Genomic DNA, 14,792 nt, shown 5'->3' with positions numbered 1-14,792 from the left:
AATATTGTGTACCTTAATAAACTTATCCCAGGGAGTGATGGCAAAAACAGAAAGATATATAAGGTGTGAAAACCAGGAACTAGCAGAATTTGGCTGGTTAAGCTTTTAGGTTTTGAGCAGCAGTTCAGCTGAGATTTATTCTGGATGAGGACTCAGAAGCTTCCAGTCTGAGGAAACAGGATCAGCTGAGAAACTGCCAAGGTGAGAAAGCTGTGGCTTGTTCTGCTTCTCTGATTTTCCAGCGTTCACCCCAACACCTGGCCTCAGGTTTGATTTTATTAATAAGACCTTCTAACAATTCCTGCTACAACTCCTTCCTCCTTACTTGACTACCCAAGTACTCTGGCCTTGCCTACCACTAAAGCACCTAAGGAAACCGTTCTGAAGTCACTGACAGTAGATACAGTGTTTAAAGCACACAGCAGTTCAATAAACATGGCCATTCCACCTCCAAGAACCAACCCTATGAAGCAAACAGACAGATGAACAAGGAGTTGGTTGGAGACTTTTTTGTGTTTTGTTTTGTTTGTTTGTTTTTTGTTTTTTTTAAGACAGGGTTTCTCTGTGCAGCGCTGACTGTCCTGGAACTCACTCTGTAGACCAGACTGGCTTCCAGTTCAAAGATCCGCCTGCCTCTGCCTCTCGAGTGGTGAGATTAAAGGCGTGCGCCGCCACAGCCCAGCTATAGAGACTTTTAAAAATTACTTAATACTAAGAATTTAGCTATGGGGCTAGAGAGATGGCTCAACAGTTAAAAGCACTTACTGCTCTTGCAAAGGACCTAGATTCAGTTACTAGTACCCACACAACAGCTCACAACCATTTATAACTCCAGTTGCAAGGGACCCAATATCCACTTCTAGCCTCCTGGGCTTCTTGCATGCATACAGTGCACATGAGCTCACACAAGCACATACACATATGGTGGTATTGTGTTCCCCAAAATATTGTGCACTCTAATAAACTTATCTGGGGTCAGAGAACAGAATAGTCACTAGATACAGAGGCTAAAAAATTGTGGCACTCACACCTTTAATCCTAGCCTTCTGGAGGCATGGATCTCTGTGATTTCAAGGCCATACTGGAAATAGCCAGGCATGGTGACTCACTCCTTTAATCCCAAGAAGTGAGCCTTTAATCCCAAGAAGTGAGCCTTTAATCCCAGGGAGTGATGGCAGATAGCAGAAAGGTATACACGGCGTGAAGACCAGGAACTAGAAGCATTTAGCTGGTTAAGCTTTCAGGCTTACAAGCAACAGTTCAGCTGAGATTCATTCTGGATGAGGACTCAGAGGCATCCAGTCTGAGGAAACCGGATCAGCTGAGGAATTGGCAAGGTGAAGTAGCTGTGGCTTGTTCTGCTTCTCTGATCTTCCAGCATTCACCCCAATAACTGGCTCAGGTTTGATTTTATTAATAAGACCTTCTAAGATTCCTGCTACACACACATATACAAAAAAATTAAATAATAATTTTAAAAATAATTTAGCTACAAGAGCCAGGCCAGGTGTGGTAGCTTATACCCTATACTTATCACAGTCTACTTAATTCCTATAATTCTAGTTCTTGGGAGGCTGAGGCAAGAATACCATCCCAAATGTAAGGCAAGTCTGGGCTACACAGAGAGTTCTGGGTCAGAGTTCTAAGTCACCCTGACTAGAGTTAAGACCCTGATTCAAAAATAAAAGTTAACACTTTGACTATAATATAGTCCTAAAGTAAGAACCTGTTCAAGTACATGAACTGATCCAATGAATATGTTTATAAATAGTATAACACATCAATTGTACTTGAGTATATAATATATGCATCATACATATGTATCACTGTGCATAGCCACATATCAATGTTAATACTGGTTAACTATTAAACATAAATTATTTTCTTTCTTGACTACAGACTTAAATTTCCAGTTGAGTTTTTAAAGTACTATCCAGGCAAAGAGAAGACATTCTCCGCATTTCTTTCTTTCACTTAGAGAAAAGATACAGCAGCTACAGTGTACAAGGAAAGTTGTTTTACATTAACAAACCAAAATATAAGCAACTAGAAGTGACAAAAATAAGGAAGAGTCTCTAACAAAAGGCCCAGTACTTTTCAGTTACTGATCTCAGCCCAGTATGTAGAGGATAAAGCACTACTAAGGAGCCCAGGGCTACAGGCATAGCCCAGGGGTTCCCCAGCACCAAAAGAGGTTCAAATGAGAAAAATATAAAGATTCCAACTTCCGTTACAATTCAGACATCTATAACAGACAGGAGGAACACAAGGTAAATAGGTGACTTATTGCAATAGTAATGGAAAAAATGGAGAAAAACACAAACCAAAGCAGTGGTAATTAATGGTATAGACATAAAGTAACAAAGAAGAGTGAGCAGAACAGGTATTTGACTAAATTTAAGGAGAAAGTCATAGGATTTGGGGTTAACGGAAGTGATGGGCCATTAATGAAAAATAAAATCAAATCCACAATATAAAAACAAGTAGTATGAAGGGAAATAAAAAGATTTATCTTGAATGTTACAAACAGCTCACACATATACAAAGATTTCCCACACCAAGAAAGTCTACAAACTGGCCTAAAAGTAAACCTGACTACGTTCAAATCTCCCTCAACTGTTCTAAATTAAGTATATACTCTTGTAATAAGCACTGCATAAGCACTAACCCCAAGACCACGGACCTCAGCCTGATGTGATTATGCACTTGGGAGGAGGAAGCAGGAGGCTCAGGAGTTCAAAGTAAACCAGAGCTGGAAAGTGAGTCTGAAGCTGGCTCAGGCTTCGTGAGTTACAAGAGACCTTGTCTAAAAAAACACAAAAACAGAGCTAGAAAATGACCCAGTGGCTAAGGTGGCTCACAACCTTCTTTAACTCAGTTCCACAAGATCTGACACCCTCCTTCTGGCCTCTTCAGGCAACAGGCAAGCATGTGAATCACAAACATACATACATATAGGCAAAATACTCACAGAGAAAAGTCAATAAATATTAGGGGGAAAATTTTTTTTTAAAGCTCGACTGAGCACTTTATTTTACATCTATAATTCCAGCCTCAGGGGGCTGAGACAGGAGGATTGCTACAAATTCATGGCTAGTATGGAGGACATAGAGTTCCAGACAATCCTGAGCTCCATGCGAATCACAAACAACAAGCAGCATACAGTTCTTACTCATTTCTCCCAACAGTCTCACTTCCCTGTCGGGAATCCTTTCCTCTCCTTCATCCACACTTCCCTATACTTGCCTTTCTCTCTCCGATCTTTTTTTTTTTTCCAGGAAACTCCAGTTCTCAGTCAGTATTATGACCTTAATACTGTTATCTCACACAAATTCAAAACAAACACTGGAGTCGTATAAAATGCTTCAATGACTATATCTCTGTTTTAGAATCTGAGGTGCCTTAAGGGGACACAAAAGTAAGTTTCAAACTTAGCTACTGAGGAGTATAAAAGAATGATGGATTCAATAGGGTATGGTGGCCCACACGTATTGTAATCCCAGCACTTGAAAGGCTGAGCCAGGTGGATTGTCTTTTTGAGCACCCTAAGGTATACAGAGAATTCCAACCCACTCTGGGGTACAGAGTAAGACTTTGTCCCAAAACACCAGAAGAAATCATCCCTTTTCTTTTTTTGCAAATATGATTTTGCTGCCTTTCATCATGTGGATTTTCAATTCCAGAGACTTTTGTTTGTTTGTTTTTTGAGACAGCATTTCTCTGTGTTTCTCTGTGTAGCTTTGCTCCTTTCCTGGAACTCACTTGGTAGCCCAGGCTGGCCTTGAACTCACAGAGATCCGCCTGCCTCTGCCTCCTGAGATTTGTGCCACCACTGCCCAGCACAAAATTGAAACTTATATAGTGTTTGTTAAGACAAGACTAGTATAAGCTACATCCAAATCTGTTTAAAGAAAATATACAGATTGTAGAGAAGACTCGTCAGGTAAAGATGCCTGTCCCAAAGTCCGATGACCTGAGTTCAATCCCCGCCACATGGTAGAAGGGGAAAACCAACTCCTTCAAGTTGTTCTCTGACTAGACACAAACCATGGCATGCCCACCTGCACACCTATACACACCCCCACATACAAAACAAAGAAATGTAATTTCTAAAAAGAGACATAAAATGAAAATAATCTACATGGAAGACACACTCAGAAGTTTTTCTTACCTTAAAGATACCAACCCAGTCTTTGGGATGTGGATGGATATATGGAGTTAAGGTGTAATGGCATTCCAAGTGTGCATTAGGAAGATAACTTTTAGCCACATTTTGAAAGATGACATGGGCAAAGTTGGAAGTCTGCAATGGGACTTCTTGAAAGGATGTCATTGTGAATCTGAAAAGAGTAATTCATATAAGTTAAACACTGTCAACTAAGAATAAACTTACACTTCTAAAACCCATGTCACTTTTGGGATAGGGATACAACTCAGTGGGTCCAGTGCCTGTTCCTCATGTATCAGGCTCTAGGTTCAATCCCAGCACCACAAACACACAAGTATAGCTTTCAAGTCTAATTTTAAATACTTACATGCCTAAATGTGAGAAATATTCCTTTAAAATGTGACCAAATACAAAAATAAAAACTGAGAAACAACTAAAGCTAGCATGACTCGGGAAGCTACAAGTGAATTTAAAAGCCAAAAACAAGATTGGTCTCAAAACAAAACTCAATCTGCTTCTATTCTAACAGAAAGCAAAGGAACCAGTGGTGTTTTAGTATAGACACTGCCAATACAAACCTGCTGGCCTCTAGCAGGAGGGAAAGAGAAAGCAAAGGGAAGAAGCAAAGGAAGAAGGGGGAACGGGGAAAAGAGGAAGGGGCAAAGGGGAAAGGGGGAAGAGAGGAAGGGGGAAAGGGGGAAGGGGAAAGGGGGAAGGGGAAAGAGAGGAAGGGGGAAGGGGGAGAAAGGAAGGGGAAAGGGCGTAGGGAAAGGAGGGGAAAGAAAGAGGGAGGGAAGGAGGGAGGAAGGAAGAGAGGAAGGACAATTAAGCATCAGTATTTTAGGGGCTGGAGAGATGGCTTAACAGTTAAGAGCACTGACTGCTCTTCCAGAGGACCCAGGTTCAATTTCCCAGTACTCAGACAACCACTTACAACTGTCTGTAATGCCAATTCCAGGGAACCAGCACACAGAGAGAGAATACATGCAGGAAAACACCAATGCACATAAAATAAAAATGAATTATTAAAGATAAGTATCAGTATTTTATTAAGTATTGTTGAAATAACTCTTCCATTCCGTACAGAATCCCTGAACACCACATTCCCCTCATAACTGAGGCCTTCCCCCTCCCTCCTCTCCCCAGGCTCTAGAGTTTGGATTATCATAAAGTAAACCTGATGCTAAACTAACATTCTGTTTGCATTCTCACCCAGTGACTGTGAGTATTGTGATACCACTGAGAAATGGACCATCATTTCTCACCCCTGGTTTCATATTAGACGTATCAAGGGCCTTTAAAATTAAACAATTACGATGATTCTGTGTGTGTGTGTGTGTGTGTGTGTGTGTGTGTGTGCGCGCGCGCGCGCGCGCGCACACACACACACACACTCTCTCTCCTGCCCCAGTCTCTCTAAATATCCTTAATCCTATAGCAGCCAAATAGAAAGGCAGTTATTTAACTCTGTAAGTATGTAAACTTCTCACCTGATTACTTGAAATAATCCTACTTGCCAGTGGTAGTGGCTCTCTCTGAGTTTGAGGCCAGCTACATAGAGAAACCCTGTCTCGAAATAAATAAACCAATAAATAAATAAATCCTGCTTGTTCCTCTACCAGTATTGATGTTATCCTTTCCTTCTGGGTTTAATGTATCTTCAAAAACAAAAACAAAAAACCTATCTTGGCTTCTAGTACTCATTTACTTTACCCATATACATACTTATTATTAAAAATAAGCAGGCACTGCCGGGCGGTGGTGGCACACGCCTTTAATCCCAGCACTTGGGAGGCAGAGGAAGGCAGATCTTTGTGAGTTTAAGGCCAGCCTGGGCTACAGAGTGAGTTCCAGGGAAGGCGCAAAGCTACACAGAGAAACCCTGTCACGAAAAACCAAAAAAAAAAAAAAAAAAAAAAAAAGAAGCAGGCACTAATTGAAACCATTCATAAAAGTGACAGCACACAGACCAAGGAGGTTATATTTAGGAATATGTAACAACAATTAATGAGTAAAGAGGCCATGAGTTTGAAAGCAAGCAAGGAGGAAGGTATTGAGGAGGGTTTGGAGAAAGAAAAGAGGAGGAAATGATGTCACTGCCTTATAATCTCAAAACTAAAGTAATAAATAAATAATGGGCATTAAAGATAAAAGACTCCAGGGGTAACGGTGCCTGCAAACCCCTAGGATCCACATAGAAGCTGCAAGGAGAGAACCACCTCCTAAAAGCTGTCCTCTCCACGTGTGGCCAGTGGCACCTGCACCCCACACCCACACATACAATAAAAATGTTTAAGTTTTTAAAGAATAGCGTGTATGAACTATATAGTGTTGAAAAATCTATCACAGATCCAGTAGAGGCTCACTGGATCTGTAAATGAGCACTAAATGAATGATAAAGATGAATCACAAAAACTGCAAGACTCAAATGATTGTTTCCTTTGTATTTATTTTGGTTGTTTAAGACTGGGTCTTGCTATATAGTCCTGGCTTGTCTTCAAGTCTCAGCAATCCTCAGCCTCTCTTGTGCTGGAAATACAAGTGTGTGCCACCAGCCCGGCTTCAAATGGTTTTCTAATATGCTTTTGATAAAAGGAAAACCAATGAGGATTTCTCAAAGACGCAACCCACAGAGCACATCATAGACTCAATACAATCATTGACTGTATTGATAAAGTCACACAAAAAATGAAGACTGGCTATAGCACTTGCTTCTAAATCATTACAAAGGATCCCTGTAACACGAGGGAAATGGGGTGAGGGGGGCTGACTAATCTAATTTACTTCACAGCTCAATGAAGTTCCTACTTAGAAAGCACAGCAGTAGATGCTACTCATTTGTGGAATTATTTTAAAAAATGTTATCAATTAGGCATAATGCTGCAGATCTATCCCAACACTCTGAAAGCTGAGGCAAGATTGTTTCAAGTTTGAGACCAGTCATGGCTTCATAATGAGACTGAAAAAGATCTAAAACCTAAGAAATAAAAAGCCATAATCCAACTAGGTATGGTGATACAAAACTGTAATCCTAGATATAAGGAGGCTGAAGCAGGAGGATAGTTCAAGGCCAGCCTGGCCTACACACAGAGACCCTATCCCAATAGAAAATAGAGGGAGAAACCAAGCAAACAGGAAAAGAGCTATGCTTGCTGCTGAGCCATGGCTTCACCACCAATAATGGCAGGCACCACTGACCGGATGAGGTCTCCCATGGCAACTTCCCATCCAAGGAGATGCACACTACGCTGGGCTGAATGCCACTTGAAAGAATTGACTAGTTTGTACAAGAAGTCTACCCAGCAGCCAGAGCGGGGAGGCACACACTTTGAACCACCACCTAAATTGGACGCCACACCTCTGAACTTATGGTGTCATTAAATTCTAGTTACTCTCTCCAATTTACTTTCCACCAAGCTAGGTGGAATATCTTAAATACTTTAATTTGGGGGGCATATACCTAAGTTTATAACTCAATGCAGCACTTAAATTTCTGCAAGTATTTATAAGTGTTATTTTTGTTTTAAATGACCATGTTGATATAAAACTCATTTTGATAGTCCCTCCTCCAAACTTGTTTTTAACAACAACAAAAAAAAAAAAAACAAGCAAAACTACCATAATACTTTACACATATTCATGATGTTCATATCAGAAAAGTAAGAATCTGTGATTAAGCCAGGCTTGGTGGCCCCCAGTTATAATCCTAGCACTTGGAAGCAGAAAAATTAGGAGTTCAAGGTCATCACCCAGCTACAAAGAAATCAGAAGGCCAGCCTAGGCTATATGAGACACCTAAAAACAAAAACAGAAACAGAAACAAAACCAAGGGGACTGGAGAGACGGCTTGGTGGGTAAAGTACTTGCTTTAGCATCAGTCCCTGAGTTTGTATCCCCAGACACACACTTGCAAACCCCAGAGAACAAAGACAAGCAGACCATAGGGACTCTCTGCCCAGCCAGTCTAGCTGAATCAGCAAACTCCAGGTTCAATGAGAGACTATCTTTAAAATAAATACGGTGAAGAACCACAGAGAAAAACACTTAACATAAACCTCAGGCTTCCACAAGAACACACAAAGATCTGGGAATGTGGGTGAGTTGGTAAAGTATTTGCCTAGCATGCATAAAGCCCTGGGTTTTTTTTTTTCCTCAGAAGCAAAGACGTATGAAATCAATGCTATTAAAAGCTTTGGAATATTTTACAAAAGCTATTCCATTATTATTATTTGGGTTTTTTTTTACTTTTATTAAAATACAGCTTCTAATTTTTAAAAAGTTAGCATAGATAAACGCAACCTGAATTAATTTTAAACTGGAAAAAAAATCCTACTCCCACAGTAACTGCTTCACTCTTCCCACAGATAATACACTGAAGTGACAAGGAAGTTACTAAAAACATTGGCATTCACTGCAAATGCCAGATCAGGAAAGCACACGGCCCAGCGGAGGAGCACTGTGCAAAGTCACTGCGTCACCGTGTGTTAATTAACGTCTGGGAAGTGCAGCTTCGCTAAATTCCAGAGCAAAGAGCAGGCCCGGCTTAGTTGGAAAGAACTTCACCATGCCACACTCTGCTTACTTCCTTTTCTCTAAAGCAATCTACAGAAACAAGAAAGATGGAAAGCCAAAGGTAAATAAAAAATTCCCAGTCACTAACTGAAGGGCCTAACAAACATGTCTAGAAACCAATGCCTGAAATGCTACAGCGAACTCTTCCTACCCCAGTCCCAAAGTTCTAATACTAGCACAATTCCTTTTTGTGTGTCCGGCTGTAAACTCTTCTCCATGGCAGTGGTTCCCAACCAGTGGGTCACGACCCCTTTGGGTGTCAACCGACACTTTCACAGGCGTCGCCTAAGACCATCAGAAAACACAGATATTTCCAGATATTACAGATATTTACAATTTTTTTTTGTTTTTTGAGACCGGGTTTCTCTGTGTAGCTTTGGTGCCTGTCCTGGATCTCACTCTGTAGACCAGGCTGGCCTCGAACCCAAGAGATCTGCCTGGTTCTGCCTCCCAAGTGCTGGGATTAAAGGGGTGCGCTGCTGCCAACTGGCTTGATATTTACAATTCTTAACAGTAACAAGATTACAGTTATGAAGTAGCAACAAAAATAATCTTATGGTTGGGGGTCACTACAACATGAGGAACTTTATTAAAGGGCCACAGCACTAGGGAGGTTGAGAACTAAAACCCAATTTTATTATTTCTGCAATTTACTAATATTGAAAGAAAAGATAAATAAGAGATAGCAGGCATTAACTAAGCAAATGGCTACAATTAAAAGGGAAAAACCCTTTTGCCGTCATCTTTCCTTCCTGCTCTGGGCTTTTACAAGCCCCACACAGAGCAGCCTATCATGGTAGTGTTTCTTCCAGTGGCTCCATATGAAGTTAAACTTGGCTTTTTAAATTTTAGATAGTTCACCTATCCTATCAATTAAGCCTCAAAAAATATGATACAATTAAAGTATTTTAAAATCATCAGTAAGCTACTAAATTACAGTTGAAATGGATTGATTTCTAGTATTTGCTTTAAAAACTCCAGGAGACGAAAAACAAATGTGTTAGGGGTAAAAATAACAGCAAAAAAAAAAATCTTAATTTCACTGCTTCTATTCCTTTTGTGTATGATCAGAAATTCCAATTAAGTCAATAAAATCAAACTGGCAATAAAAAGCCCTAGGTCTAACTTACTTCAACAGAAAACATTGTATGAACACTTTGTACCCTTGCAAAGTGCCAGAATTAAGATAGTGCTTGACAGCCAATGTTTCAGAAAAAATCTTCACTTACAAAAATAGGCGCCTATTTCCAGCATTTGGGAAATAGAGGCATATTTGTTCTTATACATATTTGTTCCAGGGTTCAGAAACATCTGAAGGGGGACAAAAATAGCCTGGTAGTCACTAAGTTCCCTTACTCATTCTTCAGCCTTTTGCCTAGTTTATAGAATAGCATACTCTCAGAAAGATGTTATCAGCCAACCTTCTAGGAGGCAGAAACAAAGACCTTGTTAATCTGCACTCCTGGAGACACTTTGTCTCCAGTAGCTTTCAAGGCTGAGTGTCCCTATATTCTGCCCAGTTGCCACCCGGTGTAGTTTTCTCCCTTGAGAAAGGCCCTATGTGCTGTAGTTCAGGCTGGCTTCAAGCTCAGGACACTCCCCCCACTAAGCCTCCCAAGTGCTAGAACCCCAGGTGATAAAACATCAGGCCTGATTTAACTTTTTATAAGTTCTTTTCTAAAATACTATGCTCTTGGCCCACAAATATTAGGGGGCAGGAAATTGTAATTTCCTAACGCTTATTTAAAACAATGTAAGCTTTAGAGCCACGAGTGCATAAAGCCCAAACATAAAGCCCAAATTTTATATATACTAACAGCCATTCCAAAAGAAAACAATCCAGCTGGGTGGTGGTGGCGGTGACGGTGGCAGTGGCCTCGGCACACACCTTTAATCCCAGCACTCCCAGGAGACAGAGCCAGGCGGATCTCTGTAAGGCCAAGGCCAGCCTGCGATACCAAGTGAGTTCCAGGAAAGGCGTAAAGCTACACAGGGAAACCCTGTCTCGAAAAACCAAAAAAAGAAAAGAAAAGAATCCAATAAACTTTACAGGTGAACCTGGGCTTGGTGGCAAACACTCAGAAGGCAGGCAGAGGCAGGCAGATCTCTGAGTTCAAGGCCAGGCTGGTCTACATGAAGAGTTGCAAGACAGTCAGGACTACACAGTGAGACCCTGGTAATAAGTAAAAATGAACTTTACAGTAAGGTAATTCCTCCAAAGAAATAAAAATATAGATAGGATAAAGCATAAAAACTTAGCATCCTAGGGGCTGGAGAGATGGCTCAGTAATTAAGAGCACTTGTTTTGTAGAGGACCCAGGTTGGGTTCCCAGCACCTACGTGGTGGTTCACAACCATCCATCACTATAGTTCCGGGGGATCTGACACTCTCTTCTGACTCGTGGCCACCAAGTATACATATAGTGCACAGTATAAATGCAGGCAAAACACTCATACACATAAAGTAAGTCTACCAATAGACTTATTGCAACCAATAATGCAAAGATGTTATTTTTGTCCCTGAAAACGTATTCACTGGTTAAATTTCACATACATGACTGTGATCCTAAGAACAAAGGTTCTTGTACATGCGGCTAATGTAGTAATGTGAAAACAAGTAATACAACAAATATTTAACCAAAAAAAAGAGGATGAGGGGGAGGTGGTTAACAAGTTATTTCCATCATAGCCAAATATATTCTTGCAGAGATTTAACTTAAGTTCAGAGTAGTGCTGTTTGCCTGTAACCCTAACATTCAGGAGGGACACAGAGATCAAATTTACCATTTGGAACTGAAAGGAGGTGTGGCCTCAGCCTCTTCTCCACACAGGGAGACATCTTACAAAGCTCATAAGCCCACAATCTGCCCAATTTGCCCAATTAACCAATGTTATCCAAATAATCTTTTTCAAATGTCCTCGGATTGTACGCTAAAATTTTAATTACTATTTGTTCGTGTACTAATCAAGAAATTTTACCACTGGCAGGAAGCAGCGAAGAAAACTTTCCCATCTAAATTTCTAACATCCTAACTTGCAACTGTAAAGCCGGAAATCTCTCAGAGTCAAATGCCACAACGTTTTCCAACAAAGCTTTGAGGAACAAACTGTACCTCATATTTCTCAACAGAGAAATACCAGCGTCCACGCCAGCTAAGTTCTAACAGTAGTTTTCCGGCGATGAGCACTAGCAGGAACTTGTCTCACATCTGCGGACCTGTCCAAACCCCGGTGAGCTTGGGCAGGGGGTGAGGCTGGGCAGGGGGAGACCTGAAAGCCAGTCAGTCCAGACCGCCAGAGAGCCAAGTTATCCTGCCCAAGGTTTCTTAGAGCCGTCTCCAGGCAGGCACCAGGGGGAGGGCTGCTTTCCCAACAGTGAGATTTAGCTAATCTCTTAGCCCACGGGAAGCCAGCGATCAGGCCAAAACACGTAAACACATAATGAGGCGGCGCAAGGAGTCCCCGCCTCTTCCTCCAGAAGCCACTCAAAACAAAACAGTCCGACTCGTCACCGGCCGGGTCTTCCCCAGCCCGCCGCGGCCTAGAGCCCCGCTACTCCCGGGGCTCTCCACCAGCCGCCTGCCCGGCAGACCCCCCCTGACCCGCCGCGGCCTAGCTCGCCCGCTTCCGCCGCGCTTCCCACGCCACGGCCAACCCGAGCCCACGCACACGTCACAATCGCGGCCCCGGAGAAACTTGTCCTTGGGAAGGAGAGCGTCGTCACCCCGGAGACGGTCCCCAACACTCGCCAGGCCCAGGTTCCAGGGCCGACACGGAGCGCGAGCGCCGGCTCCCCCGTCGGGCACGCGGCCCGCCCGTAAGTCTTACCTGTCAAGGCCTCTGCCCGGCGCGCTCCGCCGCGCTCCGGAGCTCAGCGGCCGCCACCACCGCCTCCCAGCCCAGACCGGTTACACCGACTGGTAGCAGAAAGCCGGCGTCGCGTCACTTCCGCCCTAGGAACGCTCGCTTCCGCCGCCGCCTCTGCGCATGCTCCGCGGCGACACGCCCCTCTCGCCAGCTGTGGAGGGCTCCACAGCTGTGGATTTGCTGACAGCTTGTCCTCTGGGACTTTTCGCTCAGTGCTGTAGTTACCACAGAACACAGTCCTTTTAAGACAAGTTAATTGACTTGCCAGCAAGGTGGGAAGGATCGCTCAGAGGCGACCTGGCTCCTAAATATCAGTTTGTGCCAATACATCTGTTTAAATATTTAGGGAACCCCCAAGAACGGTTGGAGCGACCACGGACTGAACCATCAAATTCCTGTGTTGCCATAAATCTGGTGACATTTACAGTATCACCAGCGAAGGAAGAGTAACAAATCAAACATTAAAACAGTAAGATATAAAATCTGTTTCATGTTCTTTCATTTTCCATATAATTCAAGTCCACTCAATATTTGCTGATTCTTTTTTTTTTTTTTTCCGTTTTTCGAGACAGGGTTTCTCTGTGTAGCTTTGCACCTTTCCTGGATCTCACTTTGTAGACCAGGCTGGCCTTGAACTCACAGAGATCCACCTGCCTCTGCCTCCCGAGTGCTGGGATTAAAGGAGGTGGTGATCCACCACCACCTCCCGGTTCATTTGTTTCTTATGTATTGAAATCTTCGAAGTTAGGATTTTTACTGGGGTCTCTCCATTCTGGTCCTCCAAAGAGAAAGAATCTGTTGAAACATAGGCAGTCGAAGCAAAAGTTCTTCAGCAAAATATTCCGGGGGAGGGGGGTGGTGGTAACAGTACATTGGGTTCAACATTGTAGGTTATGAATGAGGTGGGTAGACCGGCGGTGGTGGCGCACGCCTTTAATCCCAGCACTCAGGAGGCAGGAGGATCTCTGTGAGTTCGAGGCCAGCGTGGGCTACCAAGTGAGTTCCAGGAAAGGCGCAAAGCTACACAGAGAAACCCTGTCTCGAAACCCCCCCCCCAAAAAAAAGTATTATGAATGAGGTAGGTAGTGTATTCATGAGGTAAGATAATTAATATTCCAACACAGGAATATGATAGATTTGAATAAAATACACTTTCTTCCATGAAGTTCCAATTCAAACTGTACGTTTAACAGAGAAAGGTAAACTATATAAGTCAAAAGTAATTTTAGAAATTTAAACTTTACATTATTTTCGCTTCCACATCCTGATTAACAAAGTCTTCTATTTCTTCCTATGTTCTTCTAGCAAAACCCACAAGGGGAAATGGGTTGCAAAACCACAATGCTAATAATAATATAATGAAACTGAGGTCTTTTGAGGTTTCAGACCCTTCATTTTTGTGCAGTTATGGGAGGGAAATGCCCTGGAGCCATATATATATATATATATATATATATATATATATATATATATATATATATATTTTTTTTTTTTTTTAAAGCAACCCATTTGCAGCCTCGAAGACATTTAACCACAAAGGGGCATTCTGTTGGTCAGGAAACATAGCTACCAAAATACAGGGGCAGGGTTTTGTTTGTATTACTTCATATGAAACCCCTTTTTGAGATTACTCAAGGTCCCATGATTGATCTCATGGCTGCCTGTGAGTTAAGACATTCTACTGCCCCAGGATGAAGACATTCTGATATTTCTTTTTTTTTTTTTTTTTTTTTTTTTTCTCGAGACAGGGTTTCTCTGTGTTGCTTTGCACCTTTCCTGGAACTCACTTGGTAGCCCAGGCTGGCCTCGAACTCACAAAGATCTGCCTGCCTCTGCCTCCCAAGTGCTGGGATTAAAGGCATGTGCCACCACCGCCCGGCAGTGTCTGCTTATTTTTAATATCAGATATCCTGCATATCACATATTTACATTCCAATTCATAAAAGCAGCAAAATTACAGTTATAAAGTAGCAATGAAAATAATGGTATGTTTGGGGGTCACCACAACATGAGGAGCTGTATTAAAGGGTCGCAGCATTAGGAAGGTTGAGAACCACTGCTCCTAGCTCCTTGTGCAATGAAGGCAGAGCTGCATACAGCAGGTGGTAGGAGGCGGCTGGATACTCAGGTGAGGGTCTTCCAACCCCTCCATGAGAGGCTATAGTCAACAAATCCAGCTGGGATG

General features: G+C 42.3%; 1 protein-coding gene across 12 annotated transcripts in view; it reads right to left on the bottom strand.

Annotated features, from left to right (window-relative positions):
* Tax1bp1 (Tax1 binding protein 1) overlaps nt 1-12,698 on the bottom strand; it is a 67,575-nt gene extending 54,877 nt beyond the window's left edge. For 4 of the 12 annotated variants that reach the window (XM_006982215.4, XM_076566827.1, XM_076566825.1 and 1 more), the window contains exons 1-2: nt 12,569-12,698; nt 4,172-4,340 (exon numbers count right to left, since the gene is read on the bottom strand). In XM_006982215.4, coding sequence (XP_006982277.1) covers nt 4,172-4,333 — 162 coding nt within the window. In that variant the 5' untranslated portion in view covers nt 4,334-4,340; nt 12,569-12,698. Of the gene's footprint in view, nt 1-4,171; nt 4,341-5,658; nt 5,735-10,628; nt 10,736-11,853; nt 12,404-12,568 lie in introns of those variants that run through there. The other 8 variants (XM_016000784.3, XM_016000782.3, XM_016000786.3 and 5 more) reach the window with 4 other exon arrangements.
* Nucleotides 12,699-14,792: the final 2,094 nt, after the last annotated feature.

This window comes from Peromyscus maniculatus, chromosome 3, assembly GCF_049852395.1.
Source record: "Peromyscus maniculatus bairdii isolate BWxNUB_F1_BW_parent chromosome 3, HU_Pman_BW_mat_3.1, whole genome shotgun sequence".
NCBI classification, from domain to species: domain Eukaryota; kingdom Metazoa; phylum Chordata; class Mammalia; order Rodentia; family Cricetidae; genus Peromyscus; species Peromyscus maniculatus.
The sequence above is the reverse complement of the archived record's forward strand: the minus strand, read 5'-3'. Positions and strand labels throughout refer to the sequence as shown.